At 37.7% G+C, this 18,349-nt stretch overlaps 1 protein-coding gene across 5 annotated transcripts in view; it reads right to left on the reverse strand.

Moving 5' to 3' along the window:
• Positions 1 to 1,622: 1,622 nt before the first annotated feature.
• The window catches only part of hdx (highly divergent homeobox), a 38,089-nt gene continuing 21,362 nt past the window's right edge, over positions 1,623 to 18,349 (reverse strand). Inside the window, exons 5-12 of one of the 5 annotated variants that reach the window (XM_079838448.1) lie at positions 13,795 to 13,848; positions 13,534 to 13,680; positions 8,361 to 8,553; positions 5,461 to 5,540; positions 5,295 to 5,381; positions 5,088 to 5,126; positions 2,016 to 2,138; positions 1,624 to 1,932 (exon numbers count right to left, since the gene is read on the reverse strand). In XM_079838448.1, the coding sequence (XP_079694574.1) occupies positions 1,783 to 1,932; positions 2,016 to 2,138; positions 5,088 to 5,126; positions 5,295 to 5,381; positions 5,461 to 5,540; positions 8,361 to 8,553; positions 13,534 to 13,680; positions 13,795 to 13,848 (873 nt within the window). In that variant the 3' untranslated portion in view covers positions 1,624 to 1,782. Of the gene's footprint in view, positions 1,933 to 2,015; positions 2,139 to 5,087; positions 5,127 to 5,294; positions 5,382 to 5,460; positions 5,541 to 8,360; positions 8,554 to 13,533; positions 13,681 to 13,794; positions 13,849 to 18,349 lie in introns of all 5 variants that reach the window. The other 4 variants (XM_079838450.1, XM_079838449.1, XM_079838451.1 and 1 more) reach the window with 4 other exon arrangements.

Raw genomic sequence — 18,349 nt, forward strand, 5'->3', positions numbered from 1 at the left:
TCTTCATTTGTGTTCCGAAGATGAACGGAGGTCTTACGGGTGTCGAACGACATGAGGGTGAGTAATTAATGACAGAATTTTCATTTTTGGGTGAACTAACCCTATAAGGTTACGATTTCCAAACCTTAAGTTATACTTAGGGAAATGACCGTTAAGGGGTTTTATGCAACACTTAACACTTTTTAAGGGCTTACTTAAGTGAAAAAACAGCATTTAAGGGGAATTCTAAGTGTTTGTGACGTTTCACTTAAAGAAACCCTTAAGTAACACTTACAACAACACTACAATCCCCTTTGCATCGTCGCCCCGAAGATGAACTAACCAATAACCACAGTATTCAGATACAAGGTCTGAACACCACAGTCACAGAACGGGACGCTGGAGGCGCTAACTCCAGCAAGGGCCCAGGAAGATGGGGATTTACATGTCGATCCACAATCACTCTTCCAGTCTGTCGCAGCCCAACTTCGCTCCCCCCAGGCGGGCAACCTGACCACACATACACCGGCCACATTACTCTGCGAGGGGAAAGCATTCCCTACATTGACCACTGGGACATAGACAGTGCCCTTAACCACTCGCACCAGAAACCAATAACCCCACAGGTAATCCTAATTCTGGGGGTTGAAGGGAAGCATTAACATTAGAATACTGCTCTGAACAGGTCCTGCTACCAGTTGAATGGTACCAGCCTGATGCCATATTGAAACCAAGCTGCACCTCCCGCAGTTTCTCTTTAAGCCGATACGGAAGTGACTTAAACTGCAGTTCATGGACTGGCCACTAGAAACAGACTCCAGAAGGAGCAGAATCTCATTGAGCTCATGTTAAAATGCCCAACTTTACAGCAGAAGAACACATGTTTACAGTCTGGGACACATTGGGGTTTTGGTCTATACGGCTAATTTTGCCCGTCATGACGACTGTGAGGGGGGTGAATTATTTTATAACTCATTCGTGTACATCAGGGGTTTTCAAACTGTTCTAGAAGGTTCTAAGGGGTCCCCAGACATTTTCAGAGAATAAAAAAACAAAATGGACAAAAAGTCTACCAAACATTCTAACTGTTTAATTTCAAAATGTTTCTCTTTTCTTGCCGTATAGTCAAGTCAAGTCAACTTTATTTATATAGCGCTTTTAACTTGTTCAATGAGCATGTGCTTGATTGGCCAGCAAACTAGTCTGACCTGAACCCCATAGAGAATCTATGGGGCATTGCCAAGAGAAAGACGAGAGACATGAGACCGAGCAATGCAGAAGAGCTGAAGGCCGCTATTGAAGCGTCCTGGTCTTCATGCAAAACGGGCCCAAACCAAGTACTGAGCACATATGCATGATTATACTTTTCAGACATTTCTGTTTTTAAAATCCTTTTTTTTATCGATTTCGTGTAATATTCAAATTTTCTTTGGGGGTTTCATCAGCTGTAAGCCATAATCATCAAAATGATAACAAATAAAGGCTTGAAATATCTCACTTTGGGTTTATATAGTATATTAGTTTCATCTTTTAACGGAGCTTGTGACCATAATTTGGGAAACACACTCTTACTTGCTGAATTATAATCTTAATTAGAACATTTCATGCTTCCAGTCGTCATAAAAACAATAAGACACCGGTCTTGTGTTGACTTAGTGGCATTTATTTGATAGTACTGGACCTGGCCAAGGCAGTCTGATATGCTATAGAAAATGACTTGTGGGGTCCAACAGTTATTGGTTCGTTTCCACAGGCACTATGTGGCACATGTGAGTAACAGAAGAGGTGGAAGCTGCCCTGTATTTATAATCTCATTTGATCGGTGTCGCCCTCCTCCTCTGATACAGAGGACTCTTTCTGGATGGTGGGCGTCTCTACGCCAGACGTGCTGTGGTTTTCCAGGCCCAGGTCCCAGTCCTCATTGACTTTCTGAGGTAGACTGGCTAACAGCTCCTGACGACACACACAAACACACAGATCAAGATGTGATTTCCTTCACTGCTGTCTAACAGTTTAACCCAGCTATGTTTCCTCACCTGCTGTTTCGTTTTGTCTTTGTTTCTCACAGCGATCAGCAGGCTTTTGGTGAAGCTCTTCAGCTTTGAGAACTTCTGTTTCTGGTTCTGCAGCTCGTTCTCAAGGAACTGCACTTCTTCATTCTGAGGGAACAAATCACCAATAGTTAAAGTCCCCCTGTAGTCAATCCGTTTATCGCTTAAACCTCATCAACATTTTTTCCTGTGAAAAAAATTCTTCATGCTTTAAAGGAAAACGCCACTTTTTTTTGAAAATAGGCTCATCTTCCAACTCCTCTAGAGTTAAACAGTTGAGTTTTACCATTTTCGAATACATTCAGCTGATCTCTGGGACTGGCGGTAGCACTTTTAGCATAGCTTAGCATAGATCATTGAATCTGATTAGACCATTAACATCTCGCTCAAAAAAATAACCAATGAGTTTTTCCTATTTAAAACTCGACTCTTCTGTAGTTACATCGTGTACTAAGACCGACGGAAAATGAAAAGTTGTGATTTTCTAGGCCGATATGGATAGGAACTATTCTCTCATTCCTGCGTAATAATCGAGGAACTTTGAGCCAAACCATGAGTACAGCGGGGCAATAATATTACACAGCGCCTGAAAATAGTCCCCAGCATACTCTCTGTGTAATGGTGCGTTCACACCGGACCGAATGATGCGATTCGCGCGAGTGATTTACATGTTAAGTCAATGCAAAGACACAAGAAGACATTCTGTGGTGTGATTCGCGCGAATTGAGCGTTTGACGCGTGAACATTGGCGGATATTCGCGCCGCGTTAACCAATCAGGAGCTTGCTCTAGTAGCGACAACAATGAGGAGAAAATCTGTATGTTAATATCTGGTTCAGACAATATGATTATCACTGCGATAACATTAAATGACATGAAACACAACCCAGTCTCTTTTTGTTAAATGCAAGTTTATGTTTGATCAATAATACAAAAGTATAAGTAGAAGGTGTAATAAGCTAAACATGAAATAAAGCAAACAATTCAGTCACACATTCAAAGTCAGTGCTATAGTCGGCTACAACTGTAACGTAAAGTTATAGCCTGAAAATAAAAAACTAATGAAACTTCACTTTGCCCTCAGCCTAAACGATTTGAACAAATTATAGATCCATGAGACAAAGATCGACCGTTACATAAACACAAGACGAATTATAGCTGGAGACGCCACAGGACATCAGAGCCAGCGGCAGACGGCAGAAGGACTGGCCGAGGAAAGGCTGCTCTCGCCGGGGTTAATGAGCGCCGCTGATCCACTGGAGCTCACAACTCCACACACACCAGATCACATGTTCAAATAGGCGCTCTCTTTATAAATAAACCACAGATTTGAGCTTTAAACAACTACATTATCGCCTGAAAAAGTCTTAAAACTCGTTTTGTCACATTAACAGTAGATTTTAACAAAAAAGACGTGTAAACACAGCCCATGTCAGCCATTTCTCAACGAGACGAGCCGCTGAGGCGAATTCACGTCTGTTGTGAAGTGAATGTCACGCGAATTAAGCGAGTAAACTCAAAATGTTCAAGCGTCCAACTTATTACTTTAACCCACCACCCCATGTAAAACTAATCCCGTCCGAATAGGGCTCTGGGTCTCCCTTGTTTTAAGTGATGTCAAGACTAGCAAAAGAACCAACTTAAGGGTCACAGAAATTCAACCAAAGGCTTGATTGGGGAGCCTGATAACCCTTCCAGGAAGGAACTCTCTCTGGACAGAAAGGCCTCAGCCGCCTGGACCTACGCATAAAATGGGAGACTAACGAATGTCTCATCAATGATGCTCCATCAATAAGCACATGCTCAGGGCGAATGGTGGCCCTTAAAGGGTTAGTTCACCCAAAAATGAAAATTCTGTCTTTAATTACTCACCCTCATGTCGTTCGACACCCGTAAGACCTCCGTTCATATTCAGAACACAAATGAAGATATTTTAGTTGAAAGCTGATGCTGAGAAAGGCTTCAGATAGGCCTCCATTGGCATTCAGTACATTTACACTCACAAGACCCATAAAAGGCACTTAAAACGTCATTACAAAGTCCATCTCACCACAGTGACTCTACAATAACTTTACGATGCGACGACAATAGTTTTTGTGCGCAAAAAAAAATCTAAATAACACCTTTATCCAACTTGTTCTTGTCTTCCGTGTGTGTCTCCACGACGCATGCGCGAGAATATGACGCAGATCCGGCGTTCGGACACATGACCCAGAAGCGATTTGTTTACAAGCAGAGGAAGACGCGCGTGTCTAAGCTGTTGAATTCTACATTGATCGTGCTTTAGGTCTCGGCGTAGTTCTCAAAATGGGGCTAAAGTGTGCATTTCATGGATTCCCGAACGCCGGATCTGCGTCATATTCTCGCGCATGCGCTGTGGAGGCACACACGGAAGACAAGAACAAGCTGGATAAAGGTGTTATTTTGATTTTTCTTTGCGCACATAAACTATTGTCGTCGCATCGTAAAATTATTGTAGAGTCACTGTGGTGAGATGGACTTTGTAACGACGTTTTAAGTGCCTTTTATGGATCTTGTGAGTGTCAATGTCCTGAATGCCAATGGAGGCCTATCTGAAGCCTTTCTCAGCATCAGCTTTACACTAAAATATCTTCATTTGTGTTCTGAAGATGAACGGAGGTCTGACGGGTGTCGAACGACATGAGGGTGAGGAATTAATGACAGAATTTTCATTTTTGGGCGAACTAACCCTTTAAATGTGTTAGAGGAGCCGCCCAGGAACACTGGAACCAAGGGACTGATTGTATAGTAGGCACCCGGTCATCCTCAGTGGAGCAGCCTCTAGTTTAACAACCTCTTGTGCCCTAATACTCTTCAAAGAGTGGACGGGACCAATATAACAGCAGAACACCCGGTGGGGGAACTGTGGGGATGGGTGGGAATGAAAGCATTTTAAAGTTCTCGCCATGCATGCAGTCAGAAACACCCTTGAGTCCACCCAAAACTTTAAATTCTGTCATCATTTACTCACCCTGATGTCATACTAAACCTATGTGGTATTATTATTTTGTGTTCTGCAGAAGAAAGACATGCTTACATGTTTGGAACAAAACTTTGGGTGAAATATCCCTTTTAGCTGTTGGAAAAAGAACACAGAGCAGAGGCCTGCGTTTCTTTACATGACAAAATCACAAAACAAAAGTGTTTTTTTTCTTTCTCCTTTTTTAAATAAAAGCATACAGGGCCAAATGAATCTGTCTTGGTCTGTGTAGGGTTCTTCATGATCTCATGGTTCTCTGTGTACCTTGAACTCTAAGAGGTTTTGCATCTGCTCCATCCCTGAGGTCAACATGTCGTCGTCATCATCCTCTTCTTCGATGATTTCAATTTTCTAAAAAGAAAGTTTTATGTTTGAGTTACTAGCAAATATATAGAGTTGGGTTAAGACGTTAATGAATATGTGCTCATACCACATGTTTAGCAGGGGTGTAACTATCGGATTCATCATTCATATCATCATTTTCCTTCAGATAATAATCACTGGCTCCATCTTCAAAAAGAAAAAAGGCAAAAGTACAAGTACTACACATTAAAATGGCTTGAAACAAAGCAGTTTCCTGTATCATCAATGTAGAGCTGCGCGATTCTGGATACATTGAGAATCATTATTTTTTATTATTATTTCAATGTAGATCACGATTCTTCTGAACTAGTCCTAAATAAAATAACATGTCATTTACTAGAGGTTCTGACAAAATATGAATTGCTGCAGTCTATTTAAAAATGTTTAATTAATATGTGTGAGTGATTCAATGAGACTTTACTGGATGAATCAGTGTTTTTGAATGAATCTCTTGAGTGAATGATTCAATGACTCACTCATAGAGACTTCACTTGTTTCATTACTGGATGAATCAGTGTTTTTGAATGAATCTCTTGAGTGAATGATTCAATGACTCACTCATAGAGACTTCACTTGTTTCATTACTGGATAAATCAGTGTTTTTGAATGAATCTCTTGAGTGAATGATTCAGTGACTCACTCAAAGACTTCACTTGTTTCATTACTGGATGAATCAGCATTTCTGAACGAATCTCTTGAATGATTGATTCAATGACTCACTCATAAAGACTTCACTTGTTTCATTACTGGATGAATCAGCATTTTTGAATGAATCTCTTGAGTGATTGATTCAATGACTCACTCATAAAGACTTCACTTGTTTCCTTACTGGATGAATCAGTGTTTTTGAATGTATCTCTTGAGTGAATGATTCAATGACTCACTCAAAGACTTCACTTGTTTCCTTACTGGATGAATCAGTGTTTTTGAATGAATCTCTTGAGTGAATGATTCAACGACTCACTCATAAAGACTTCACTTGTTTCATTACTGGATGAATCAGCGTTTTTTGAATGAATCTCTTGAGTGAATGATTCAATGACTCACTCATAAAGACTTCACTTGTTTCATTACTGGATGAATCAGCATTTTTGAATGAATCTCTTGAATGATTGATTCAAGGACTTACTCATAAAGACTTCACTTGTTTCATTACTGGATGAATCAGCATTTTTGAATGAATCTCTTGAGTGATTGATTCAATGACTCACTCATAAAGACTTCACTTGTTTCCTTACTGGATGAATCAGTGTTTTTGAATGTATCTCTTGAGTGAATGATTCAATGACTCACTCAAAGACTTCACTTGTTTCCTTACTGGATGAATCAGTGTTTTTGAATGAATCTCTTGAGTGAATGATTCAACGACTCACTCATAAAGACTTCACTTGTTTCATTACTGGATGAATCAGCGTTTTTTGAATGAATCTCTTGAGTGAATGATTCAATGACTCACTCATAAAGACTTCACTTGTTTCATTACTGGATGAATCAGCATTTTTGAATGAATCTCTTGAATGATTGATTCAAGGACTTACTCATAAAGACTTCACTTGTTTCATTACTGGATGAATCAGCATTTTTGAATGAATCTCTTGAGTGATTGATTCAATGACTCACTCATAAAGACTTCACTTGTTTCCTTACTGGATGAATCAGTGTTTTTGAATGTATCTCTTGAGTGAATGATTCAATGACTCACTCAAAGACTTCACTTGTTTCCTTACTGGATGAATCAGTGTTTTTTAATTAATATCTTGAGTGAATAACTCAGTGACTTACTCATAAAGACTTTACTTGTTTCAATACTGGATGAATCAGTGTTTTTGAATGAATCTCTTGAGTGAATGATTCAATGACTCACTCATAAAGACTTCACTTGTTTCATTACTGGATGAATCAGTGTTTTTGAATGTATCTCTTGAGTGAATGATTCAACGACTCACTCATAAAGACTTCACTTGTTTCATTACTGGATGAATCAGCATTTTTGAATGAATCTCTTGAATGATTGATTCAAGGACTTACTCATAAAGACTTCACTTGTTTCATTACTGGATGAATCAGCATTTTTGAATGAATCTCTTGAATAATTGATTCAATGACTCACTCATAAAGACTTCACTTGTTTCATTACTGGATGAATCAGCGTTTTTTGAATGAATCTCTTGAGTGAATGATTCAATGACTCACTCAAAGACTTCACTTGTTTCCTTACTGGATGAATCAGTGTTTTTGAATGAATCTCTTGAGTGAATGATTCAACGACTCACTCATAAAGACTTCACTTGTTTCATTACTGGATGAATCAGCATTTTTGAATGAATCTCTTGAATGATTGATTCAAGGACTTATAAAGACTTCACTTGTTTCATTACTGGATGAATCAGCATTTTTGAACGAATCTCTTGAGTGATTGATTCAATGACTCACTCATAAAGACTTCACTTGTTTCATTACTGGATGAATCAGTGTTTTTGAATGTATCTCTTGAGTGAATGATTCAATGACTCACTCATAAAGACTTCACTTGTTTAATTACTGGATGAATCAGCGTTTTTTGAATGAATCTCTTGAGTGAATGATTCAATGACTCACTCATAAAGACTTCACTTGTTTCCTTACTGGATGAATCAGTGTTTTTGAATGAATCTCTTGAGTGAATGATTCAACGACTCACTCATAAAGACTTCACTTGTTTCACTACTAGATGAATCAGCGTTTCTGAACGAATCTCGAATGAATGATTCAATGACAAATACATTTTTAACCGTCACATGCTGCCACCTACTGGTGTAACGATGTAATCGATACATTTGTAATTAATAGACACGAGCGAATCGCTGTCATTTATGAATAAGATCGCGTGTGTGTTTGAATAGCGATCGCAATGTTTTGCGCAAATTGTGCAGCTCTACATCAATCTAATTCACAATGTAATGTCAATAGCATGAAAATCTTGCCCACCATCAGAAAAACAGAGCGACTCAGCGTCAATGTGTTCGCCGGCGTCCCCCGGCTCCGGAGTCTGACAGTGGTCTTCGAGGATGTGAGGTGAATGAGGAGCAGCTGGATCTGGGAACATGACCGGCCCTCCTTTAGGCGGTGGAATTTCAATGCCCATCAAACGGTACTTCCTTCTGCGGTTCCCAATCCACGTCTGTCAAATACAGATTTAAAAAAAGGAAACAACATATGAACAATATATATATAAAACAAAGGATTTTAATGCAATATAATTATGGATTTCGAGAATAAAGTGAGATAAAAGTCACAGAGAAACAAAGTTGTAATATGAGAAGAGGGTTTGAACTGTAGGTAAACTATAAATGAGAATCAGGAGGGGCTGGAAGATTTGGTCAAATTGTACTTTAACAAACACTTTTACAATCTTTAAACTATGTGTGCAACTTTGTTTACCCATAAAGCCACTGGCTCATAAATGACCTTGTAATAGAATAGTTACTTTGGACATTATCACTAATTAAAGTGAAACTCAAGTTCACTGTATAGTGTACTTCTAAACACTGACTTTCAGAAGATTTACTGATACAACTCTCTCTCCTCTGGGAGCAGGGACCCAGAAACTCACAATGCACTGGAGAAATTTTGTCCAATCAAATGCTTTCTAGAATGAGAACGTCCTCTCCCCCGAAATTATAAATAACACATGCCGTGTGCTACTATTACTTTCGGCTCATTCTATCATTTAGGGTATATTTCACATTGAAGTACAAAAAACAATATGCCTTCTCAATAAAATGAGTATTGGTCTCAGTTGATAGATACATGTCATCATTGTAACACATCTGCTAGTTGCCAAGCTCAATCATTAAACAACATTTTGATATTACAAGGGAAAGGATGTTTTCCCTGGTGAATTTGTCAACTATGTTACAGACGATGTAGTTCTTTTATCTGTTCTGCCATATGTGCAGGTTTGCTCTGAAAGATTTTTAAGTTGCATTTGTTTCCAGATATCCATGTGATTTTCTCAGTGCGCTCACTAATGACAGGATCTCCCTTAATTATAATTTAAAGGGATAGTTCACCCAAAAATGAAAACTAGCCCATGATTTACTCCCCCTCAAGTCATCCTAGGTGTGTATGACATTCTTCTTTCAGACGAATACAATCTGAGTTATATTAAAGTCCTGCCTCTTCCAAGCTTTATAATAGCAGTGACTTGTTGTGTCTTTTTTAAAGTCCATAAAAGTGCATCTATCCATCATATAACTGCTCCACTCGGCTCCGGGGGTTAATAAAGGCCTTCTGAAGCGAAGTGATGCGGTTGTGTAAGAAAAATATAAATTTTTAAGACTTTATAGACTAAAATAACTAGCTTCCGGCAGATCGCCTTCCGTATTCAACTTATGGAAAAGAGGCAAAAGTGTAGTGCCTCTCGCAGTTCAAAATGCTTACGCTACGTCCGACGACATAGCACACCAGTTACGTTTTTTCTGATCTGGCGGAAGCTAGTTATTTTAGTCTATAAAGTTTTAAATATGGATATTTCTCTCACACATAGCGCCACTTCGCTTCAGAAGGCCTGTATTAACCCCCCGGAGCTGTGTGGAGCAGTTATATGATGGATAGATGCACTTTTATGGACTTCTTAAACGAGGCAACAAGTCATTGCCATTATAAAGCTTGCCATTAATATAACTCTGATTTTATCCGTCTGAAAGAAGAATGTCATACACACATGACTCGAGGGTGAGTAAATCATGGGATAATTTTCATTTTTGGGTGAACTATCCCTTTAAGGCTTTAATCACTAAAGATTTGTTTTACAAACATTAATGTTTCATCAGTCATTCACGTTAATGCTGAGCTAATGTATGCGCTGTTATTGATACAGTTCCCACATGTGCACCGTAATACATTAGAAATATACACATGGGTTTGTTGATGGACACACACTTGTTAATGCTGATGGTGAGGAATTACAGCTGCAACATCTCATAATGAACTGAGTAACTCCTGCTCCAGTCGTTCTTGTGATGGAGGTTCAGGTTGAATAACTAGTTCTTCCAGTGTTTCATCATCAGACTCGCGCTCGGATCGATATGGTCAAATCAACGGCATCGTTACCGTCTTTACAGTGTCCAATCACTGAGCTCTAGGAAGCCTCCGGAGCTGGAGTTATGGTGATGGACGTTTAGCTTCGGACGACCAATCACAACACACTGGGCCATCTGACCAATCAGAGCAGAGTAGCTCACAGAAAGGAGGGATTTAGAGAGACCGATTCATCCATCGAGTCGTTTGAGAATCATTGAAAAATGTGGTGATGTGCAATGTATATGATGAGAAAATGAATAGCGCTTCTCCACCGTCGGGCTGAACGGTTCTTAGAATGGTAAGGAACGGTTGCAGTTGTGTTTCCACTTGAGCCTGATACGGCACGATTACCAGTTTCTCTCTAGCTGGCTATGCGTGATATTTGAGCGACGCAAACTCAAATGAATAATAAGATCAAAAGAAATATCTGCTCATCCTCTATATCATCAGTAAACCGTTGTGCTGCCAAGGCAACGACTGACGCTTTTGTATGACGTTCCAAAGAGCGGCCATTATCAGCCCCACAGTGGAAAATGAAGCCAGAAGCGCATCAGCTGACCTGTGTCGGCAGGGAATAGAGCGGTTACACAACGAGAACCGTTCGGCCCGACGGTGGAAAAGCAGCTTAAGTGTTTTTTTGACCTTTGATGCATGTAAACCTGTTGTAGGAGACTCCAAAACAACATTAGAAGCCTTTAAAATAGCATAATAGGGGCATTTTAAACAGTGTGCACAAATTGTGTGAGATTATAATATCCGGGTTCCCACTCTTTTTCAGCAACCATTTTCCAGTACTTTTCCAGGACATTTTCAATTTTACTACGGCGGGAATAAAAGACAAGGATCATGCCAAATATTGCTTTCGAAGTCTTTAAAAGCCGTCCAGTTTATCGCCATTACTTAACAATCCAGCATTTTTCAATATGAGCTCTTCATCATACATTATGAATATGGAAGCTTGTTTACACCACAGAATAGAAAGAAAAGGTAATTGTGACTTTTTATCTCGCTATTCTGACTTTCTCGCAATTGCGAGTTTACAAATTTGTGATATAAACGCGAAAATTGTCGCAATTCTTTTTTCCTCGGAATTGGACTTTATAACTTGCAATTGCAGTTTAGATCTCACAATTCTGAGAAAAGAAGTCAGACTTGCAAGATATAAACTCGCAACTGCGCAAAAAAGTCAATTGTGAAGAAAAGGTCAGAATTGCGATTCTGACTATATATTGCAATTCTGACTTTATAACACACAAATGTGACTTTATATCAAAATTATGTGATTAGTTAGCAGCTTACGAGTTAACATTCACTGCATACATTTGAGCAGTTATAGCATTAGTTATTAAACATCATTATTCAAAATACTACTCACACGTATCAAACTCTTTTTCCTGAACATGTGCTTTCTGCAACTAGCGCTAATTGTTTGGGCCAGCGATAAACTCTTTATACTCGGCTAAAGAAATAACTTTTTTTTAAAGAATTTTCCCAGACAACAACAAGATTTTCCAGGACATTTTACATTTTGTCTAATTTTCCATGTGTTTTCCAGGACTGGAAAATTTGTCATCAATTTTCCAGGTTTTCCAGGACGAGTGGGAACCCTGAATATGCTTTATGCTAACACAGAAACATATGACTTTTGTGAAGGAAAACTAAAAACTAAAACAGTAAGCAGTAACTTGGACACAAAACAAATCTGACAGAATATCATCTCTGCATGTCACTTCTTGATGATCATTTTCTAACATTAACATACAGGTGCTGGTCACATAATTAGAATATCATCCAAAAGTTGATTTATTTCACTAATTCCATTCAAAAAGTGAAATTTGTATATTATATTCATTCATTACACACAGACTGGTATATTTCAAATGTTTATTTCTTTTAATTTTGATGATTATAACTGACAACAAAGGAAAATCCCAAATTCAGTATCTGAAGATATTCAGCCACACTCTAATCAGCTAATTAACTCAAAACACCTGCAAAGGCCTTTAATGGTCTCTCAGTCTAGTTCTGTTGGCTACACAATCATGGGGAAGACTGCTGACCTGACACCTTGTCCAAAAGACGACCATTGACCCCTTGCACAAGGAGGGCAAGACACAAAAGGTCATTGCAAAAAAGGCTGGCTGTTCACTGAGCTCTGTGTCCAAGCACATTAATAGAGAGGCGAAGGGAAGGAAAAGATGTGGTAGAAAAAAAGTGTACAAGCATTAGGGATAACCGCACCCTGGAGAGGATTGTGAAACAAAACCCATTCAAAAATGTGGGGGGGATTCACGAAGAGTGGACTGCAGCTGGAGTCAGTGCTTCAAGAACCTCTACACACAGACGCATGCACGACATGGGTTTCAGCTGTCGCACTCCTTGGGTCAAGCCACTCTTGAACAACAGACAGCGTCAGAAGCCTGTGTTTTCTGCGGTCCAAGGTCAACGCAGCCATATACCAGGAAGTTTTAGAGCACTTCATGCTTCCTGCTGCTGACCAACTTTATGGAGATGCAGACGCCGCATCGCTGCAGTAATTCAGGCAAAAGGAGCCCCAAACTAAGTATTGAGTGCTGGACGTGCTCATACTTTTCATGTTCATACTTTTCAGCTGGCCAAGATTTCTAAAAATCCTTTCTCTGTATTGGTCTTAAGTAATACTCAAATTTTCTGAGATACTGAATTTGGGATTTTCCATAGTTGTCAGTTATAATCATCAAAATTAAAAGAAATAAACATTTGAAATATATCAGTCTGTGTGTAATGAATGAATATAATATACAAGTTTCACTTTTTGAACGGAATTAGTGAAATAAAACTTTTAGATGATATTTTAATTGTATGACCAGCACCTGTATATATATTATTCTCTGAAAATGTGACATTACTCTCATAAAATTATGAGGTTTTGAGCAAAATTATGAGCAAAACCTTTGGCCTTTTTATGATACTGCATCTACTCGATAGTCCACGACTGCTGCATCTCGCCCAGAGAAACAAACAAACTACTTAGGGAGCCTATCAGCCAATTAGATTACTGAAAGAAAATGTTGAATTTTCCGCACAGACTCCTGACCTTGATAATCTCGGTGTCCACGCTGAGTTCATTGGCTGCAGCGGAGATCTTCTCTTTGCACAGAGAGCCCAGGCTGGTCATGCCGCTATCCCAGTAGCGCTTCAGTGTGTACAAGTCTCTGTCGCTAAACTGCGTCCTGTCCTGCAGCTTAATAAACACTACACCTTTTATTAAAAGCCATCATCAGAAACTGACAGTAAAATGATCTCTGCTCAATATATATGTGCTAGAGAAGAGCATGAGCATATTTGAGAGACTCACCGTTCTTTTCCGGGAGTTACTGTGAAGCCAGGGAGCAGACATGTTACTCGATACCTGAAGACATACAAAGAAAACATGTTCTTGTGGCCCTTCAGGAATTAACATTGTCTCTTTCATTTAGACATTGTGCAGAAATAATCTGTGATACCGATGCTGTAACGACATAAATATTGATACAAATGTCATTTTTTAACTAATTTATGGTAACAAATGATTGCACAAAATAAACATTAAAGTGGAGAGAAAAAATTAAGTGCTTTCACATTTATTTTGAGATTCAATTAAATACAGAAACCAGTGCAATTTGTTGAAAAAATTATTTTAAAAGTCCTCATTATTAGATAAAAAGTCAAAGATATGACATGCTAAGTCGTAATTAAAAGATAAAATGTTGAAAATATGATTTTAAAAGTCCTCATTATTAGATAAAAAGTCAAAAATATGACATGCCAAGTCATAAATATGACGTGCCAAGTCATAATTATAAGATAAAATGTTGAACATATGATTTTAAATGTCCTCTTTAGTAAATAAAAAGTCAAAATGACATGCTAAGTGGTAATTATAAAATAAGATGTTGAACATATGATTTTAAATATCCTCTTTAGTAAATAAAAAGTCAAAAATATGACACGCTAAGCCATAATTATAAAATAAGATGTTGAACATATGATTTTAAAAGTCCTTATTATTAGATAAAAAGTCAAAAAATGACATGCTAAGTCGTAATTATAAGATAAAATGTTGAAAATATGATTTTAAAAGTCCTTATTATAAGATAAAAAGTCAAAAAATGACATGCTAAGTCGTAATTATAAGATAAAATGTTGAAAATATGATTTTAAAAGTCCTCATTATTAGATAAAAAGTCAAAAAATGACATGCTAAGTCGTAATTATAAGATAAAATGTTGAAAATATGATTTTAAAAGTCCTCATTATTAGATAAAAAGTCAAAATATGACATGCTGAGTCATAATTATAAAATAAATTGTTGAAAATATGATTTTAAAAGTCCTCATTATTAGATAAAAAGTCAAAATATGACATGCTGAGTCATAATTATAAGATAAAATGTTGAACATATGATTTTAAATATCCTCTTTAGTAAATAAAAAGTCAAAAATATGACACGCTAAGCCATAATTATAAGATAAAATGTTGAACATATGATTTTAAAAGTCCTTATTATTAGATAAAAAGTCAAAAAATGACATGCTAAGTCGTAATTATAAGATAAAATGTTGAAAATATGATTTTAAAAGTCCTCATTATTAGATAAAAAGTCAAAAAATGACATGCTAAGTCGTAATTATAAGATAAAATGTTGAAAATATGATTTTAAAAGTCCTCATTATTAGATAAAAAGTCAAAATATGACATGCTGAGTCGTAATTATAAAATAAATTGTTGAAAATATGATTTTAAAAGTCCTCATTATTAGATAAAAAGTCAAAATATGACATGCTAAGTCGTAATTATAAGATAAAATGTTGAAAATATGATTTTAAAAGTCCTCATTATTAGATAAAAAGTCAAAATATGACATGCTGAGTCATAATTATAAAATAAATTGTTGAAAATATGATTTTAAAAGTCCTCGTTAGTAGATAAAAAGTCAAAAATATGACACGCTAAGCCATAATTATAAGATAAAATGTTGAAAATATGATTTTATAAGTCCTCATTATTAGATAAAAAGTCAAAAATATGACCAAAACACAGACTAAGACATTTAAGAGATGAAATCATGTTTTTTTTTTGATGCGCTCTCAATTTTTTAATTCACACTCATAATAATTTTTAAATTATTGTTTTCATTTTGTGCAATATATATTTTTTACATACACTCTCAATGGTGAATCGTGACACCTAATGCCCCCTTTTCAAGATTCAAAATAAGTCTCTGATGAATGTATATGTGAAGTTTCAGCTCAAAATACCCTGCAGATCATTTTTAAAGCATATTAAAATGGTCAGTTTTTGAGGGTGAGCAAAAACGTGCAGCTTTTGTGTGTGTCCCTTTAAATGCAAATGAGCTGCTGCTCCCGGCCCCCTTTCAAGAAGAGGGCGGAGCTTCAAGAACCTTGTCCCAGAGTCGGAAGTGACAACATGGGCAACAGGACGTTTGTGTGGTTATGTGGAGTTAGTTGTCATTGATTAGCATATTCTGTCATGATAATCTATAAATCGCTCATGTAGGAACTGTAGAATATCTGCCGCATGAAGAGAGAACAGGTGTAGTTTAGTTTAATTACGGCTATAATCTTGGCTCTCCACACAAACACAGATATGTGCCTAATAATAGCGCACATTTATGGCCGACCAAGACTCTTCTAGCCGACTAACGGTGACTATTATGGGGTATGCAGAGTTCATGCAGGCTACAGATGTGCTCTTCAGAATATCTGACCGCTGGATTAAACTAAATCTGCAAGGTTTGTGAAATTAAATGTTTATTTGATAGTCAAAGGCCTGATTCGCACGGGATTAGTATTATCTGGGGACCTCTGGTGATTTGTAATAATTGTGTCTGTGATCTTAATCCCGTGCCAATCGGCCATGTCTGTAATATGTAAAGTAAATATTCCCCTGCAAATTACCAACCATATTTCGCCAAACACCGAGGTCCTGTGATGATATTAGTCCCGTGCGAATCGGCATCTGTGATTTGGCCGGGATTAGGCGGATCGTATATCATTTTTTGCAAGGTTTTTGTTTCCTGTGCGCATTTCTATCTTTATCTTTCAAGAAGAATGGAGCAAGGCTGCATATAATGTGCACCGTTATGAAATCCATGCGGCCGCGCGGATTATAGGCTACTACTTTCACTTTACAATGAGCAATTTGGGAGTAAATTGCTTGAATGGTGTGTTTAATCTTATTCTTACTGAAAAACACAAAAACAGAACAGTACAATGACAAACTCGCTTAAATGGGCACTTTTACATTTAGCTTTGAAACTGAATCTTCCGCCGTATATTGTTATTATATTGCTCAGTTCAGTTTTTAAATTGTAGCGTCTGTTCTCTAACTGAACTAAATGATTTTTATTACTATAAAATAGTGCTGTCAAACGATTAAAATATTTAATCGCGATTAATCGCATTAATGTCATAGTTAACTCACAATTAATCACAATTAATCGCACATTTTTATTTATTCTAAATGTCCCTTGATTTCTTTTTGTCCCATTATTTTTTCTTATTTTAATGCTCGTATCAACATAGAAAAGTGGATCGGCTTGCTTTGTTCAAATGTTTGTTTTATTGAAAACAACATTGGCATACTTTAGTGTTCGATTTCACACCAACATTCTCACTTGGAGCAAATAATCTCACACAATGTAACACTGCCCATCAATAAAAGGGTGAAACAAATACTTTGTTGCACAAACAGCCCCTTCAACAGCCCTTTCTAAGGGATCAAAACAGGGTGATACAAAATAAAATTACAAAGTGCACATGCAAGGTAAACTAGGACTCCGCCTATAGTGCAGTTAAACCAGGGGTCGCCAACTAGTGAACTCCGGTCCGAATCCGGACCGCGAGATGCGTCCATCCGGACCGCGAAGCCTTTTGACATAATGAAACAGTTAACGTTGCAATGCTCACTGTTACAGACCCAGACGCGCGGTCATCCGGTCAAGCATGCAGTGAAGAAGAGACTGATGGTGCGCTCACACCGGACGCGAATGACGCGACATGCACACCGCCGCAGAATGTCTATTTGCGTCTTTGCATTGACTTAAATCACTCGCGCAAAACGCTTCATTCGCGTCTGGTGTGTAGGCTACGCACCATCAGAGCAGAAAGCAGCGCTCAAGACAAGCACTTTTAGTTGAAGACCCCTGAGTTAAACCATGGCTTAATACGTTTCTCATTTCGGCGTCTCACGCTTGCCATCCACGTCTACTGTTTTAATGGCCGAAACAAGTGTGGGCAGCCGCAGCGTGCCTGATGTTTTGTTTCCGGTCTAGCTACATCCGGAGTGGTGTTGTAGTTTTTCTAACGTTACTAGTTGTTGCAACAGCATGTGAAAAAACTACAAAGTTTGTTAGACCAAAAAGAACGTTAATCTCGCGATAAAAAAATTGACGCCGTTAAAATAGGTTTGCGTTAACGCCGTTAATAACGCGTTTAACTGACAGCACTACTATAAAACAATCAAAATTAGGGATCGACCGATATGTATTTTTTAGTGCCGATGCCGATTTTTTTCCATCAGCCTTAGCCGATGAGCGATACGGGCTGCCGATATTCTTGAGCCGATATTTGGAGCCGATACTGCTTTTGCTCCCTCAATTTACATCATAAAAAACACAATGATCAGGATGATCACAATTTAAAATTTACAATTTAAAAAAGGAACATTTATTGAACTAAAAAAAAACAATATTTAACAGGTGAGGTAGAACAAGAAAAAAAAAAGAGTTCAGTGGTGAAAATAAATTCTGAAAATAAATATTTAAGCATAAATAAAATAATTACACTATTGCACACAGTATCAACAAGCAAGCAGCATAATAAAGTGCACACTGACTGTACTATACTTCA

This window comes from Gobio gobio (assembly GCF_949357685.1).
Source record: "Gobio gobio genome assembly, chromosome: 16".
Taxonomy (NCBI): domain Eukaryota; kingdom Metazoa; phylum Chordata; class Actinopteri; order Cypriniformes; family Gobionidae; genus Gobio; species Gobio gobio.